At 39.3% G+C, this 13,530-nt stretch overlaps 1 protein-coding gene across 2 annotated transcripts in view; it reads right to left on the bottom strand.

Moving 5' to 3' along the window:
* grik2 (glutamate receptor, ionotropic, kainate 2) overlaps window positions 1-13,530 on the bottom strand; it is a 425,745-nt gene that overhangs the window by 27,950 nt on the left and 384,265 nt on the right. The window contains exons 16-17 of one of the 2 annotated variants that reach the window (XM_074682842.1): window positions 9,622-9,872; window positions 9,362-9,389 (exon numbers count right to left, since the gene is read on the bottom strand). In XM_074682842.1, the coding sequence (XP_074538943.1) occupies window positions 9,362-9,389; window positions 9,622-9,872 (279 nt within the window). The remainder of the gene's footprint in view (window positions 1-9,361; window positions 9,390-9,621; window positions 9,873-13,530) is intronic. The other variant, XM_074682843.1, reaches the window with a different exon arrangement.

Here is a 13,530-nt window from a genome sequence, read left to right as displayed (position 1 = left end):
CGCTGTTGAATATTTTATCGCACATTAGTACATGTTGCTCATGTGCTTTTATTTTGTAAATGTCTGTTGCTGACCGCGGTGGAACCTGAAGTGAAATTGGCGGAAAAACACGATGAGTAACCAAAACAAGCATGGAGAAGAGGGGCAACCCCACGGAACTTAAAGGCGTTCGCCGCTTAGTGTATCAGTCCGCACGCACAGCATGCCAGATATAAACAAACGCAGGAAGTCTGCCAGGACGAAGAGACACGATGAGAACTAGAGCTTTATTTAGCGGTGTTTTTGTGTGAAAGTACCGCGCTGAAAGGTCTCTAAATAAAGCGTGAATGCAGACTGATATGAGATTTTTTCGGTGGGAGTCTGTTAATTTGTGTTTTTGGTCAAGTAAAATATGGCCCCGTCTGAGTGCAGAGGGAACCGGCAGAGGAGCAGGGAGGGGGTGTTTGGTGTGAGCGCCCTGGGCTTCTGCTGCACAAAAACACTGCTGTAGGGGTAATTTCTGCCCTAAACCTTGTGATAGGACCCAACTTGTTCCATCCCCGAGTATCACTTTAATGCCCTGACAGTGGCAATAAGCTTTAATTTTGTATTTACATTTTGTAAATTTGATTTGCACTAAATATGTGATTTAACTATTACTGTACAACAAGTACTGATTTAGTGTTTGCATGACAGATGTTATGGCACTTTCACAATGCGATTAATTATGATTAATCAGGGAAATCATGTGATTAATTACAATTAAAAGTTTTAATCGTTGCCCAGCCCTAGTTTAAACCATGCACACACATTAGCATGAGGGCTACTGCACATGACACTGATACAAGTTGAGTTTGCACAGGCAGAGGGGAAGTGATATGAAGTCAACTCAGCAGAGGGGACAACAGGGACAGTGTTAAAGCCAAGTTGGTTGACCAAACCATCCACATCTGTATGCTGTGTTGTTTCTACTGCAGGGACATTAGTGTGTATGTCAAAATAGCTCACAAGAGATTAAAAAAATAGTAATAATAATTTAGTCAAGAGAAACTCAGTCAGTATGTTTACATGCAGCTTAAGACATCAGACTATGAGCTTAGTCAGACCGGTAACAGATTAAGCATTGCTTGATCGACACAAGTATATAATGTGATTGCTATCGGACTGCAGTTGGATTCGGCAGGTCTCTGTACGGCTGAGCGTTCAGGGGGAGCAAAAGAAGGGAAAGTAGAGGACCATGATAAATAGGGTCACTGTGTTCCAATACAACAAACAAACACCAGGCCAAAAAGAGGAACAAGTCTTGTTTTTGTTGCGAGGAGGAAACAACCTTCCTTTTAACCCAGTTCAAGGAACTAAACATTCTAAAGTTCACGGATGGGTGAAAAACACAAAACAATTATCTGTTCAAGCTAGTCTGATAAGTACGAAGTGTGGCTGGTCAAAAAAAGGACGCAGCACTGTCTATCATAGTGGAGAGAGATGTTGGCCAGAAGTCTGATTGTCTCTTCTACGATCGACCTATGACCCCAGTTAGACTGCCACATACATGTAAACATTACTGACTGAGATTGAAAATGCTCTTTTAAAAACAGACATCACATCAGCACAGTTGATAAATTTGATAAGACCAAGTCTGGGACTGATAAAGGGTATAAAGTTGGAAATCTTTAATGAGTTGGTGCTGGAAGTGTGTTAAGCCGCCTAAGTTTGCTCAATGTTGACCTCTTCAAATATGTATTCACTTACATTCACGGTGCAGCAGGTTGTGTACAGAAACACAGGTTCTGTAGCTGATGTGTTACCTTGGTGTATATTTTTTTTTACATCTGCATGCACACAAAGTACCCCAGGCAATAATGCATGTGCTACATTATGTACCCTTGGAGCCTTATATGTCTTACCTTTTTAACTCACGGTGTATTAACTGTGACAGGACGCCAGAGCAGCACCAATGCATCACTGGTTGCATTATTGTCAGTGCTACATTCTGTGAAAATGGCATTAACATAATGTTCCCCAGGCTGAAAAGGCCACTACGGCTGCACATTGTCCAGGTACATTACACCACATCCACACTAAGTACCCCTGGCATTGAAGCTACCAGCAGCGCATGATGAGCCCCTGGAGCATCATATAATGTACAGCTGCAGTAATAGGCTAATTGCCTTATGCCATGGCTACATTATGTCACTGCGTACATGCAAGGCACCCCAGACAATATGGCTGCCCTGTGCACCACAGAATGAACCTGGATAGCCCTGACGCCAAAGGTTTATCCCCTACTAATTTACCTCAGAGAGCAGAAGGTGATAATTTCATTTTGTGTGCATGAGATAATAACCTGTGCTTATACACCAGTGGAATGGTTCCACTTAGCTTCAGATGCAATTATCTGTAATTGGATGCAATTATTTGGCATTGATTTGATATTTTGACTACTCATGACGTATTTATCTTAGCATTTTACTTAGACTGACATTTTTGTGTACTGAGAGGGGTGTTTGTTTATGGGTTTTGTTTTTTTATTTAGTCAGTTAAATTGTTTCTTTTCATGTCAGCACTACATTAGTTAATCACTACACCAAATGTGGCTGTGGTGGAGCCAGTGAATTTTCATGTCTGGTTAATTACACGTGGCAAGAGAGAATGATCACACACAGCTTTACTTGTCTGTAAACAGTATTTTTGATGCGCATGTGAATTCCCTTGTGTGCATCAAAGATAATAACTTGTTTTGCACACGATCGAAATGATCACTTCTGAGTGACTTAAGAAGCCCTGGAGGTTACTGTATACAGGGTCCTGCAGTCAGGGCACACATCAGGTGAAATAAAGACCTTTGCAGACACAAAATCAGCACCACGGCACCCAAAATTTCCAAAGATCTGCACTTCCCTTTAACATTTTTTTTTTTTTTTTTGCAACATGTGCCTTGAATGTAAGCTGTAGGACATATGTATGTAGTCTTGGTGACATCGCCCACCTTTAGCCTCTTGCCTGTAACTCAGTTCAGCCATGCCCATATATTGGTAAAGCTCATAATTTGATAGCTTTGAAAATAAGTTATATATAAAAATAATACATTTTGATGTTTTGCAGATAGAAAAATTGACTACCAAGATCCGAGATATTTTTTGTACCATGTTTATTTCTCCTGTAGAAATTGTTTCCTTTGACCTGGTGTATATGATTAACACTATTTCTGCACACAGCCTCAATTGGAAACTCAAAGAACTGCAGTTTTAGGCACTTCCACGTTGGTTTCACTTGTCACTACTGAAGTTTGACTCTGGGACTCGCATTGCGCCAAGTGCCGCTCAGATCTTGTCACATTAAGGCTGATCACTGACTACATCATAAGTCTGCAAACGACTACTTTCAAGAAGACGTCAATCTTGCACTGTGGTTGTGATAGAGTTGCTTACAAACACAATTTGGTTGTGATCGTTGTGCTTTTTTAATCCACTTGGCCTCTCTTGTTTTATTCTCTTAATCATCCTTGGTGTGACTCTCATTCTCGTCTTTCAACTTTTTGTTTTGTTAGATTTTTGATTCCCTTTAAAATATTCCAAACAAACCTTAGAGAGATTTAATTTTTCAACCTTGTAGAAAACATCTTTCTTGGTAACATCCCAAGAATATTGCTCTAAACCTCTGAGATATTGGTTGTAATTCTAAAAACAATACCAACAACATAAACAAACTGCTATATATTTTTTTTGAAAATGTCAAAAATTTACAACTCTACATTTTATAAGAATGTTGTGAAAGAAAAAACTTATTACTTTTAATCGCTGCCAGTAATACTTTAATCTCTGTATGAGACGTGGTGTGCAATTATGTTTTTTTTTTTTTTTTTTTTTTTTTTCCATCCACTGATGCATCCGTCTCCCGTCTTTGAAAATATATGGGTTCCTTTTTTCATAAGCTTATGTTGCCTGATACATTCTCCTGCCTCCATGCATAGATTAAATTGCTTGCTCTCGCAGACTGCAAAATAAAACCTGCTTTACATAAATTTTTCTCCTGGGAGATGTTTGCTTGCTCGTTGTCACTTGTCGTACAGTCGTTGGTTGTTGTGTAAGCTGTCTCTGCGGCAGTGTAAGAGCAAGTCATCAACATATTTTAGCAGGATAATGTTATCATAACAGAGTTACATTAGTAACCCTGTTAACTACGGCCTTTACTGTGTAATGCATTAGAATTTGTCTGCTTTGCTTTTAACACATTTACCCACAGAGCCTCTTAACGTGTGTGTTAGTGTGTGTGTTTTAGCTGTTTATTCCTGTGTTTTCATGTACTTGAGATGTTTCAGTGCATTTATTTACAGGTTTGTAGCACATGTGATATCAATACAGGTTGTGGCACCAACCTTGAGACAGTTAAATCACTAAAATCCAACACTGAAATTAGTTTACAGAGTATAAAAATAAGTTCATTTTTGTTTTTTCCTGTCATAAGAGCCTTTGTCTTTATGGGCAAACAGCACCTTCCAAACTTAGTTAAAGCTTTTGTGCTGCCTTTTACATCCATCACTGGGTAATTCATCAGTTTAAAACTAGCTTTTCAACTTTTGGGACCAATTTTGAACTCTTTATTTTATCCAAGATTGAACGCACAGTTCCCTCAGAGTGACAATACAAGTAATATCTTAATAGCTTTATGTGTATGACACATGTTTGATTTTGATTATATCATTCTTTGTGTAAATTGTGTTTTGCCAGTTATTATTTCCTCATCAAAAACATTTCTTTATCCATGAAAAACTTAATATAAAAGCTTCTTTTATACTTTATGCTACCTGGTGCTCCAACCTATTAAATATAATTTTTTGATCCGACAAAAGTTTCTCACAAAAAATAATAATAACAGTATTAATAAAGTAACTCTGTAATTTGTTTTAAAAAAATCTCTACATACTAGCTTCATTGAAAGACTATTTCTATGGTGTCAGACACATATTCTTCTTCGCTGAATCACTTTGTGACAAATATATATAATACATTCAAAAACTATCTTTCATATACAATCGATTTACATTTACAAAACCATTGATTTCCCAGGACAGGTTTGGGCTTTTTATATACATTTACAGTTCATCAATTAGATGATGTGATGTGTCAAAAGAAACAGTTCAGACATTTCTGAGGTGAGGCTGTTTCCCCTCTTCTTTCTGGTCTTCCAAAGAATCCTGTTCATCAGCTGAAATTAACTCAGAAAGCATCAGCAGAGTCTTTACAGAGTCTTTCTAGCTGCCTGTTAGTTTTTAAACTGGTTTCAACATAATTCTATTGGTTTTTATAGCACTACCTGGCCTGGCATCAGACTACATCTTGGAGATTCTTTCAGTTTATGAACCAGGTAGATCCTCAGGCTCCTCTCTTTTGGCTGTTCCACAGATTAGAACTAAAACTTCAGGTGTTGCTGCTTTTAGCCAATGTGCTCCGAAACTATGGAACAGCCTGCTGGAGAATCTGAGAGGAACAACAAACACTGACAATTTTAAACGTGAGACCCATCTGTTCAGTCTGACTTTCATATGGGGCTTTATAATTGATCTATTATTCATCTAATTTATCTATTTTTTTTTAATAATCTATTGTATTATCTTAGAAACAATTTCATTTCATTTATTTTTACTATTTACAATCTTATTTCTATGTATTATTTTTAGCTTTTTGTTATAATTAACTTTTAAACTGCATTTAATAGATATATTTTGAACTTGTACATAAGTCTACAGTAAAATCTCTTTTAAATTATGTTAATTTGCCATTATTATTGTTTTATTTTCCTTATACTGTATGTGTTCTATGAATTATTGTTTGATCACTATGAAACACATTGAACTGCATTTTATTTTGTATGAAAAGTGTTTTATAAATAAATAGAAAAGTAATAACATGCATGGCTACAAGGAATGTTTTGAACCTATATACATTTTTCAAAAGTGCATTTAAATTTTTACATAGCAGTGACTGTGAACATCTGATTTAACACAATTTATTTAAACTCAGGATCACAGGGTCAGCAGGTTGGCTGAAAGTGTGGCTAACATTAGCAGAGCTAGCACCACCAGCCTATGGTTCTCTTTGCTGGATCACTTCCACATACCTCTGCTGGTTACTTATCACTCTGACAGACTGGTTATATGTCACTTTAACCAGACAAGCCTACATATAACTATCTCTATTTCCCATGTCAACATACTGACCATAGAGCACAATACGGCAGTAGCCTTTAACTGGAGCTGCAGCCCCAGCTAGTGGTGAATGGCTGCACTTCAGCTCTAACACAACATATGAACAGCATTTCAAGAACACAAAAATAACAAATTTCAGTAATTTATTGAGCTTGTTGTGATTAATTGTTAAGAAGTTAATTTTTTTGTTGATGAGATGCATACATTCCAAGGCTGCCCTGGATAAACTGATCAGTTCCAGGTTAACCACGCCCTGCAGTAAATCTTGTTTTGTTGTAAATTAAACTCAAGTGACAAGCGCTAGTATGAAAAACTTAGATCAGTACCTAAGTGCATAAAACTGCAGTTCTGAGTGTCCACTTGATGTTGTCTGCTTGAGTTTTGACAAATCACACCTGTCAATATGAATCGTGAAGCTTCACATTTTGGGGCATTGTTGCGTTAACCTCCCCACCTTGTTTGACCTGATAGTCTGTTCCTCTGGTCTATGTAAAAAAAAAAAAAAAAAAATCCGTCCAAAGATTGCTGATATCTTTGTAGGAAGTAGAAGGCATACTGAACTTACCAGAGCTCATTCAGTGTTTATCACTTATTCAGTTTTCTTACAGAGATTGAGCTATTGTTTGATTTTTCCCAGCGAGGGTTACAGCAGGCGGTAGTGATGAGAAGACCAATTAACTTAGGTTATGTTGTCCATTTCATTCACTCACTTGAGACTCTGATGAATAGGAGGTCAGTCTACTATGTCTAAAGAGCTCTCAGGTTTTTTATCCTGAAAAACCTGCAGTCTGCCACCATGCCACCGAGGCAATTTCCTCTTTGCTAACCTTGAGCGCGCCTCCAGCTCCACCTTCTCCTAAAAAAATGGTTCCCTCTGGTTTCAGAGGGCAGTTCATTTGGGCGAGCAAGAAACCAGTGGATGATGAACAGAATGGCACAAGTTTTAGTTTTCATAAAGTTTGCTGCCTCAGTCCTTCTGGTGGTAATTTGTATGAACTCTAGATTGTGAAGAGTGATCAGATGAATTCCAATTAGTTGCAAAGTTATTCCTTACCTGAAAAATGACTTTAGTGAAAACTGTTCCCAAAACTTTTGACTGAAATCATACGTGCTTTTAACCACAGGAATATGGGTTGAAGAGAACTTGTAGCCTTCTTTACAGTGTGTCATCTGGCTCCCTCCCTGTGGCTGCTTACATTTCAAAATAATCCATATCGGTGGTTTTTACCCCTTTGCACAAAGTTCAGACTGTATTCTAGGTATGGATTTAATAGTGACTTATTATTTTCCATTAAAGATGCAATGAGGAGCATCTGTTTTAATTGGACTGCCTCGCCACCTTCTGGCCCAGAGTCTCTGCACACTGTTGCAATAACTTTTAGCGAGGCATGTGTTTTTGTCTTAAAACTAAATGGTGATTGGATCAAAACAAGTTTTCTTTGTTCAAGACAACTTTTTACTGGACACAACGTGCCAAGGTAAGGTATTTATCAGTACAGTTAAGTAGCCCTACGGTTTAAAATGTGTCAACAAGCAAACGTCTTAGTAGCCGGCTATATGTAGTGCTATCGGCAGCTCGGTGCTCCAATATATCTGTAGGCTTACATGACAATGGTCAGTTTGTTTGTAGTTTAGTAGCGGTCTATATTTAGCACAGCTGACAGTACAGTGCTCTAAGACATGTCTGTAATGTGTAACATTAATGAATCCTGGTTATGTCCTGCCAGTCATCTACCAATCAGAGCTAACGTAACCTCACTCTTCATTTTATTGATAGACTCTCAAGTTTGAACAGACCACTGCAGAATAACTGCTGACTGTGGGTTGGAGTGAACACTAGCACACATAGCTTAGCCCCTGTGTTAGCCTTTAGCTTGTGTTTTGGCCTATAGCTTGGGCTGTATCACTCTCCTGTTCAGCTTTCTCTTGCTCTTCTGTCCTTTTTCTGCAGAGAAAAACACAGATCTCTCTTCTCACCTCTTAACTTCATCAGCTAGCGTTGTGTCGTCATAGGTACTAGACGTGCCGTAAATGAATCTGGTTCTGTCCGACCTAAATGGGAGGCAATTTGAAACAACCTTCAACCTGTTATATTGGCGCTGATAATCTCATTTTAAAGTGTGGATTATAATCAGGCATATATTTAGAGGGGATACTTTTTGCAAGATCATTTAGAAACTCCTCACAGCCTTTAAAGGTTTTAAAAATAACTCAAGGGAAGTCGTAGTGGTTCAAAATCATAAACTGCAGTAGTAAACAGAGTCTTTTCTTGTGTTTTGATCCATTTTCTCCTTATTGAGAAGATAATTCACAAAGAGACCGACACACTGAAATGAAGAAGGCTTAAAACTAGAGACAGAGACCATGAACTCATCAGGAAAGTATTAACTTATTTTAGAATTCAAGTGAGATTACTGTTGATTGAAAAACACCCCTACTTATTTGTAAGCTTTGGAGTCACCTCCTACAGGTCAGCTGAGAAACTGCAGGTTTAAGACCATTGGTGCATTGAACCGAGGCCACAAAGACATGTCTACGTCTTGTGTTTGAGCTTTGAGTAAACTTCATCAATCCTGGGCAAATGCTTACAAAGGTCATCCACGGTTCAAATGTACCTTTCCCTTCATGTTTGATGATTTTCCAGCTGCCTGAAGTATTCCTCAGGTGGTGCAGGTCATAAGATCAACATCAGTGTCAGGATGTTTGCAGTGAAGCTCCAGTCAAACGACACAATCTTTAGGTGTGTCATTACACAAATGTAGAAAAGCTCTGAGTGGACTAAAGGCCACAGATATGAACAGTGAGTAGTTACAGTAGAAAGCAGGATGGTGGTTTGCAGAGTGGAAATGGGACGGCAGGAGGGGGGAGGGGGTGGTGTGTTAGTTAGTGGCTGTTGAGGAGGTGGGTCATGCAGCAGGGCGAACATTAGCAATCCATGTGCCTGTGATGCAGCTGTGTGTTACTGCCAGCACTCCAAACGCTTTATTAAACTGCTCTTTGTGCTCCCATTCCCTCAGGAGTGTCAGGAAAACAACAAACAAACAGCTCAGTGGGTTTTGGAAGTTTTAGATCATTTAGATAACAATAAAAAAAACAGTTTCTGGAGTTTTTCTTGAGGTCATTTGAGATGGTGGTTATAGTCTAGCTTGGATCCATGGTGACAGCAGAATTCCTCACGTTTCTTATCTCGTTGTCGCCATTGGGCCTAAGTGAATAAATGCAAAGAAACCAACCCTTATCTTCCTGCTAATTGGCAAACAGTTGATTTATTTGAATTATATGTATATATTGCATATGATAGAAATATAAAAATATTTAGCATATATTTTGTTTCATTTTCTTAGCACTTAACGATTTATTCGCCATGAGATATGGTAAGAAATTCTGCTATCATTGTTTACAACAATGAAGAAATGACTGGCAAAAAGACGCCTTACCTTTTCCAGTTGTGCGTTCTGTTTGGACTTGTAGAGGAACTCTCCCACGGCCACAAACACTGAGAGGACGAGTCCAGCAGCCAGGACGATGAAGATCCCTCCGATGTTCTGCACCCCGAGGGCGCTGGCCTCCTTACTCTCCTCCTCAGGGCAGCCGTTTCCTCGCCACCATTTCTCCTTCATCATGTGCAGCTTCCCTTCCTCCTGAAGCTGCAGGATGGCAATAGTGATCTTATCTCTGTACGGAGAGCCTGAAGGATCAAAACACATGAGGTCAGAGCGAGAAGGCAACATGAGGACATGGAGGGGAGGACAAAGAGTGAGTCTTCTGATCACCCAAACTATCAGTTCACGTCAGAAACAGATTTAAACTCATATTTTTAAGAGGTAAAATTCAATAGTCATTATTAGTTTCTCAAACCCATCACACAACAAAAATCCTGCAAAGGTATATGGCGTCAACAAAGCTAACAGGCTAACAGAAGACAACCATAAAAATCACACCAGCTTTTTCAAGGTTTGATCTTTTCTTAAACTGACCTCGTACAAACAGTCACTTGTAGCAATGACACATCAAGTTTCACCCTTTGGTCATCTGCCAATTGAGCCTTAGGGGTAGACCATTCTTAACTGAGGTGTAATCACTCTCACATCAGATGTTTCAGTGGAATTTGTTGAGTTTTTATCAAAGCCAATAGCTTCCAGTGCATTTCAAAGACAGATAGCTCAACAGGCATGAATAAAAACATGACTGTATAGCTTTTGAACCTACACAAGGGAGAAAAAAAGAACGTGTCGACCACAAAATGCACAATACGGGCTAAATTTGCCAAAAATATCACTGCAGGATATAATGTCTTTGTATGTGGATGCTTGTGTTCAGTCTTCTCAGTCAGCCCGATCGGTAAAGTAAAGGAGTGACCCTTTTCTATGCAAATCAACATAAATACAAAAAGTGCCACACTGACTTTATTGATCCCTGAGGGGAAATTTCATGTCGGTTACATCCCTTCCAAGACATAAAAAGACAAACTTAGACATGGGAAAACAGACAGGATTTGGGATTAACCTAGGAGCTGCCAGCTGCCCAGCACCCCTTTGCAATAGATATGAAATAACGACTTTGGGAGAAGAGAAGGAAAAAACTAAAGTAAATTCCAGACTATTCCCCAGCAGGGGGTGTAGTTTGAGATCAAGAAAAAAACACCTCAGCATATAAGCACATGATAACAACAGACGAAAACTCCAAGACTAATAATGCACTATGCAATAATGCAATAATGTATCTGTGCGTTAAGTTTCTAAGGAAATCCGTTGTTAGGGGATTGTGGCAGCTGCAGTAAATCTTTCAGAGATCAGCCCTGACAGAACAATTGAGGTCAAAATGATTAACCTCTCCATGAAATATTAAAGACGTTATGAGGAAGATCTGTTTTAATCAGAGTGCCTCGCCACCTTCTGGCTCTGAGTCTCACACACACCGTTGTGAAGACGTAACTTTTACAAGGCATGTTTGTTGTGGAATTTAATGGAGATCGGATGGAAACAAATTTTCTGTGTTCAAATGACTTTTTACTGGAAACAAGGTCCCTTACCCATGGTAAGGGACTTATCAGTACAGTTAGGTATCAATATGGTTTGAAACGTGATAACAAACAATCACTGTATGATTGTACTGTAGTTTAATGGTCGTCTATGTTTAGCTCAGCTGGCAGCCCGGTGCTCGAAGACAGTGTTTTCTAATCTTGGTCCCGGAGGACCCCCTGCCCTGCATGTTTTCAATGTTACCCCAGCACACCTGATTCAAATGAATGGCTCGTTATCAGGCTTGAGCAGAGCTTGATAACGAGCCATTCATTTGTAGTGTATTGGAGTCGGGTAACATCTAAAACATGCAGGGCAGGGGTCCTCCAGGACCAGGGTTGGGAAACACTGCTCTAAGACATGTCTGTAATGTGTAACATTAGTGAATCCTGGTTATGTTCTGCCAGTCATCTACCAATCAGAGCTAACGTAACCTCACTCTTCATTTCATTGATAGACTCTCAAGTTTGAACAGACCACTGCAGAATAACTGCTGACTGTAGGTTGGAATAAACATTATCATGATTCTACATTTCAAAATAACCTGTAATATTGGCGCTGATAAACTTATTTCATCATGTGTCACTTAGAAACTCCTCGTAGCCCCTTTAAGTTTTCTTTTTTATGTTTTTAAGAAATGTCCAAAATGCTGGTTAACATTTTTTTTTTAATTACAGCTTTCCAAACATTCTAGTTATATTTGTGATGCTTGCATTATTGTACTTTGCACATAGAAACAATATAACCCCAAATTACCAGGGTCAAAATCATCACCTCTCTTAAGAACTGACTTTTTTATTGAGCCTCGGCACAAACCACTGCTGTGCTTTAATCATGCGCTTTCACTTTGTAATGCTCACAGTTTATAATAAATAAATCTACCACAAAGTTATTTTTTTGGCTTTATGTTTTTTTTTTTTTTGTTTTTTTTTTTCAGTAAGACAGATAATTTAGAGACCAAAAGTGTGGGAAGTAGCAGTGTCATGGTTGAAAATGCTAACATAGGCTGAGCTGAACTACCACAGGGGAAGCTGGGGGACTAGTGATCACAGGTGATACAACAAAAAAGTGCGACACATCTCCATGGCGCTCCCAAATACAGAAAACTAAATCAATAAATGAAACTTGTTAAATCACATTTGCTGTTCAAAATTGTTAGCTTCATAATGTCTGTCCTACAACAGCAGCAGTGTTTGTTATTGTACTTCATGCATGTCTGGTGTTTAATTTATGTCTTTACCATATGTATGTTGACTTTGTCTCAGTGTTCAGTGAGCTTTTATTCTTATTCAGTGCTTAATTTATCTAACCGTGTTGTTTAACATCCCCTTTGATAGCTCCACAGGCCATTCATCTGTGTTAGTGAATTTAAATGAATCTGTGTTTTATTTCAGTGGGGATCGAGTAAACTCCAGTCCACTTTTCAGTGTGTTTCATTACATGTTTTTTACATCGTTAAATATTAAAGCTAATGTCCACCATTACGGTTTCATAGTCCCCGCAGGCCCCAAACACTAAACTAATAAACCTAAAACACATCTGCGGGGCTCATATTCCCCTTCAATCTACCTGTACGGCTTCCTAATTAAAACCCACGGCCGTGGTTAATATGTGCTAATGTTTTCACTGTGAGCTGTTAGCCTGGCTCAATAAATTAGGGTCTCCAAAGTGAAACCTGGAGAACATCCCCCCTTACCACATGAGAGGTCTGCAGAACATTCAATGAACCCCTCTCCTCCCACTGCTCTGTTTATCTGTCACCCCCTCCCTCCCTCCCTCCCTCCTTTCTTCAGTCAGGTACAGCACTCCAGCAGCATCCGCTGATAAAAAAAAACACTCACACGTTGAGATTCCTGATTAAACCTGAACGCTGGGAGAAAAACAGAAAACAGAACCGTGCCAGACTCCCCCTCCCCAAACCGCCCTGCGCTGCAGCACAATCAGGATGTTAATGCAGCTTGAATTATTTAAAAAACTAATAACACCCATTATCACAAACACTTAGAATGAACTCTCCCTGGAGCACAGGCAGGAAAACATGTTTAGATTAGAAAACATTAACAGTTGGCGTGCTCCGGTGGAGTGGCGTCTCAGGGATCAGTAGTTAGTATGCAGAGTCAGTTTAGCAGCAGTATTATGTGCTGGACCCAGAAGTCCTCTCAGTGACAGTGATCAGCCACGCTCCCATCCTGGAGCCGGGCTTTGAGCCGCAGCCCTCAGCCTCGTGTCTGCGCGGCTGCAGTCACAAGGCCGTGTTCACTCTCTTTAACGTCTCTGCTGTCCTTCATCTCTGCCCAAGGGCTTCCGCTGACTGACTCTTTATTC

The sequence above is a fragment of the Halichoeres trimaculatus genome, unplaced genomic scaffold (genome assembly GCF_033239565.1).
Source record: "Halichoeres trimaculatus isolate MK-OKI-2021-1 unplaced genomic scaffold, fHalTri1.1 fHalTri1_scaffold_12, whole genome shotgun sequence".
Classification (NCBI taxonomy): Eukaryota; Metazoa; Chordata; class Actinopteri; order Labriformes; family Labridae; genus Halichoeres; species Halichoeres trimaculatus.
Note: the sequence above shows the minus strand (reverse complement) of the source record. Positions and strands in the feature narration are given on the sequence as shown.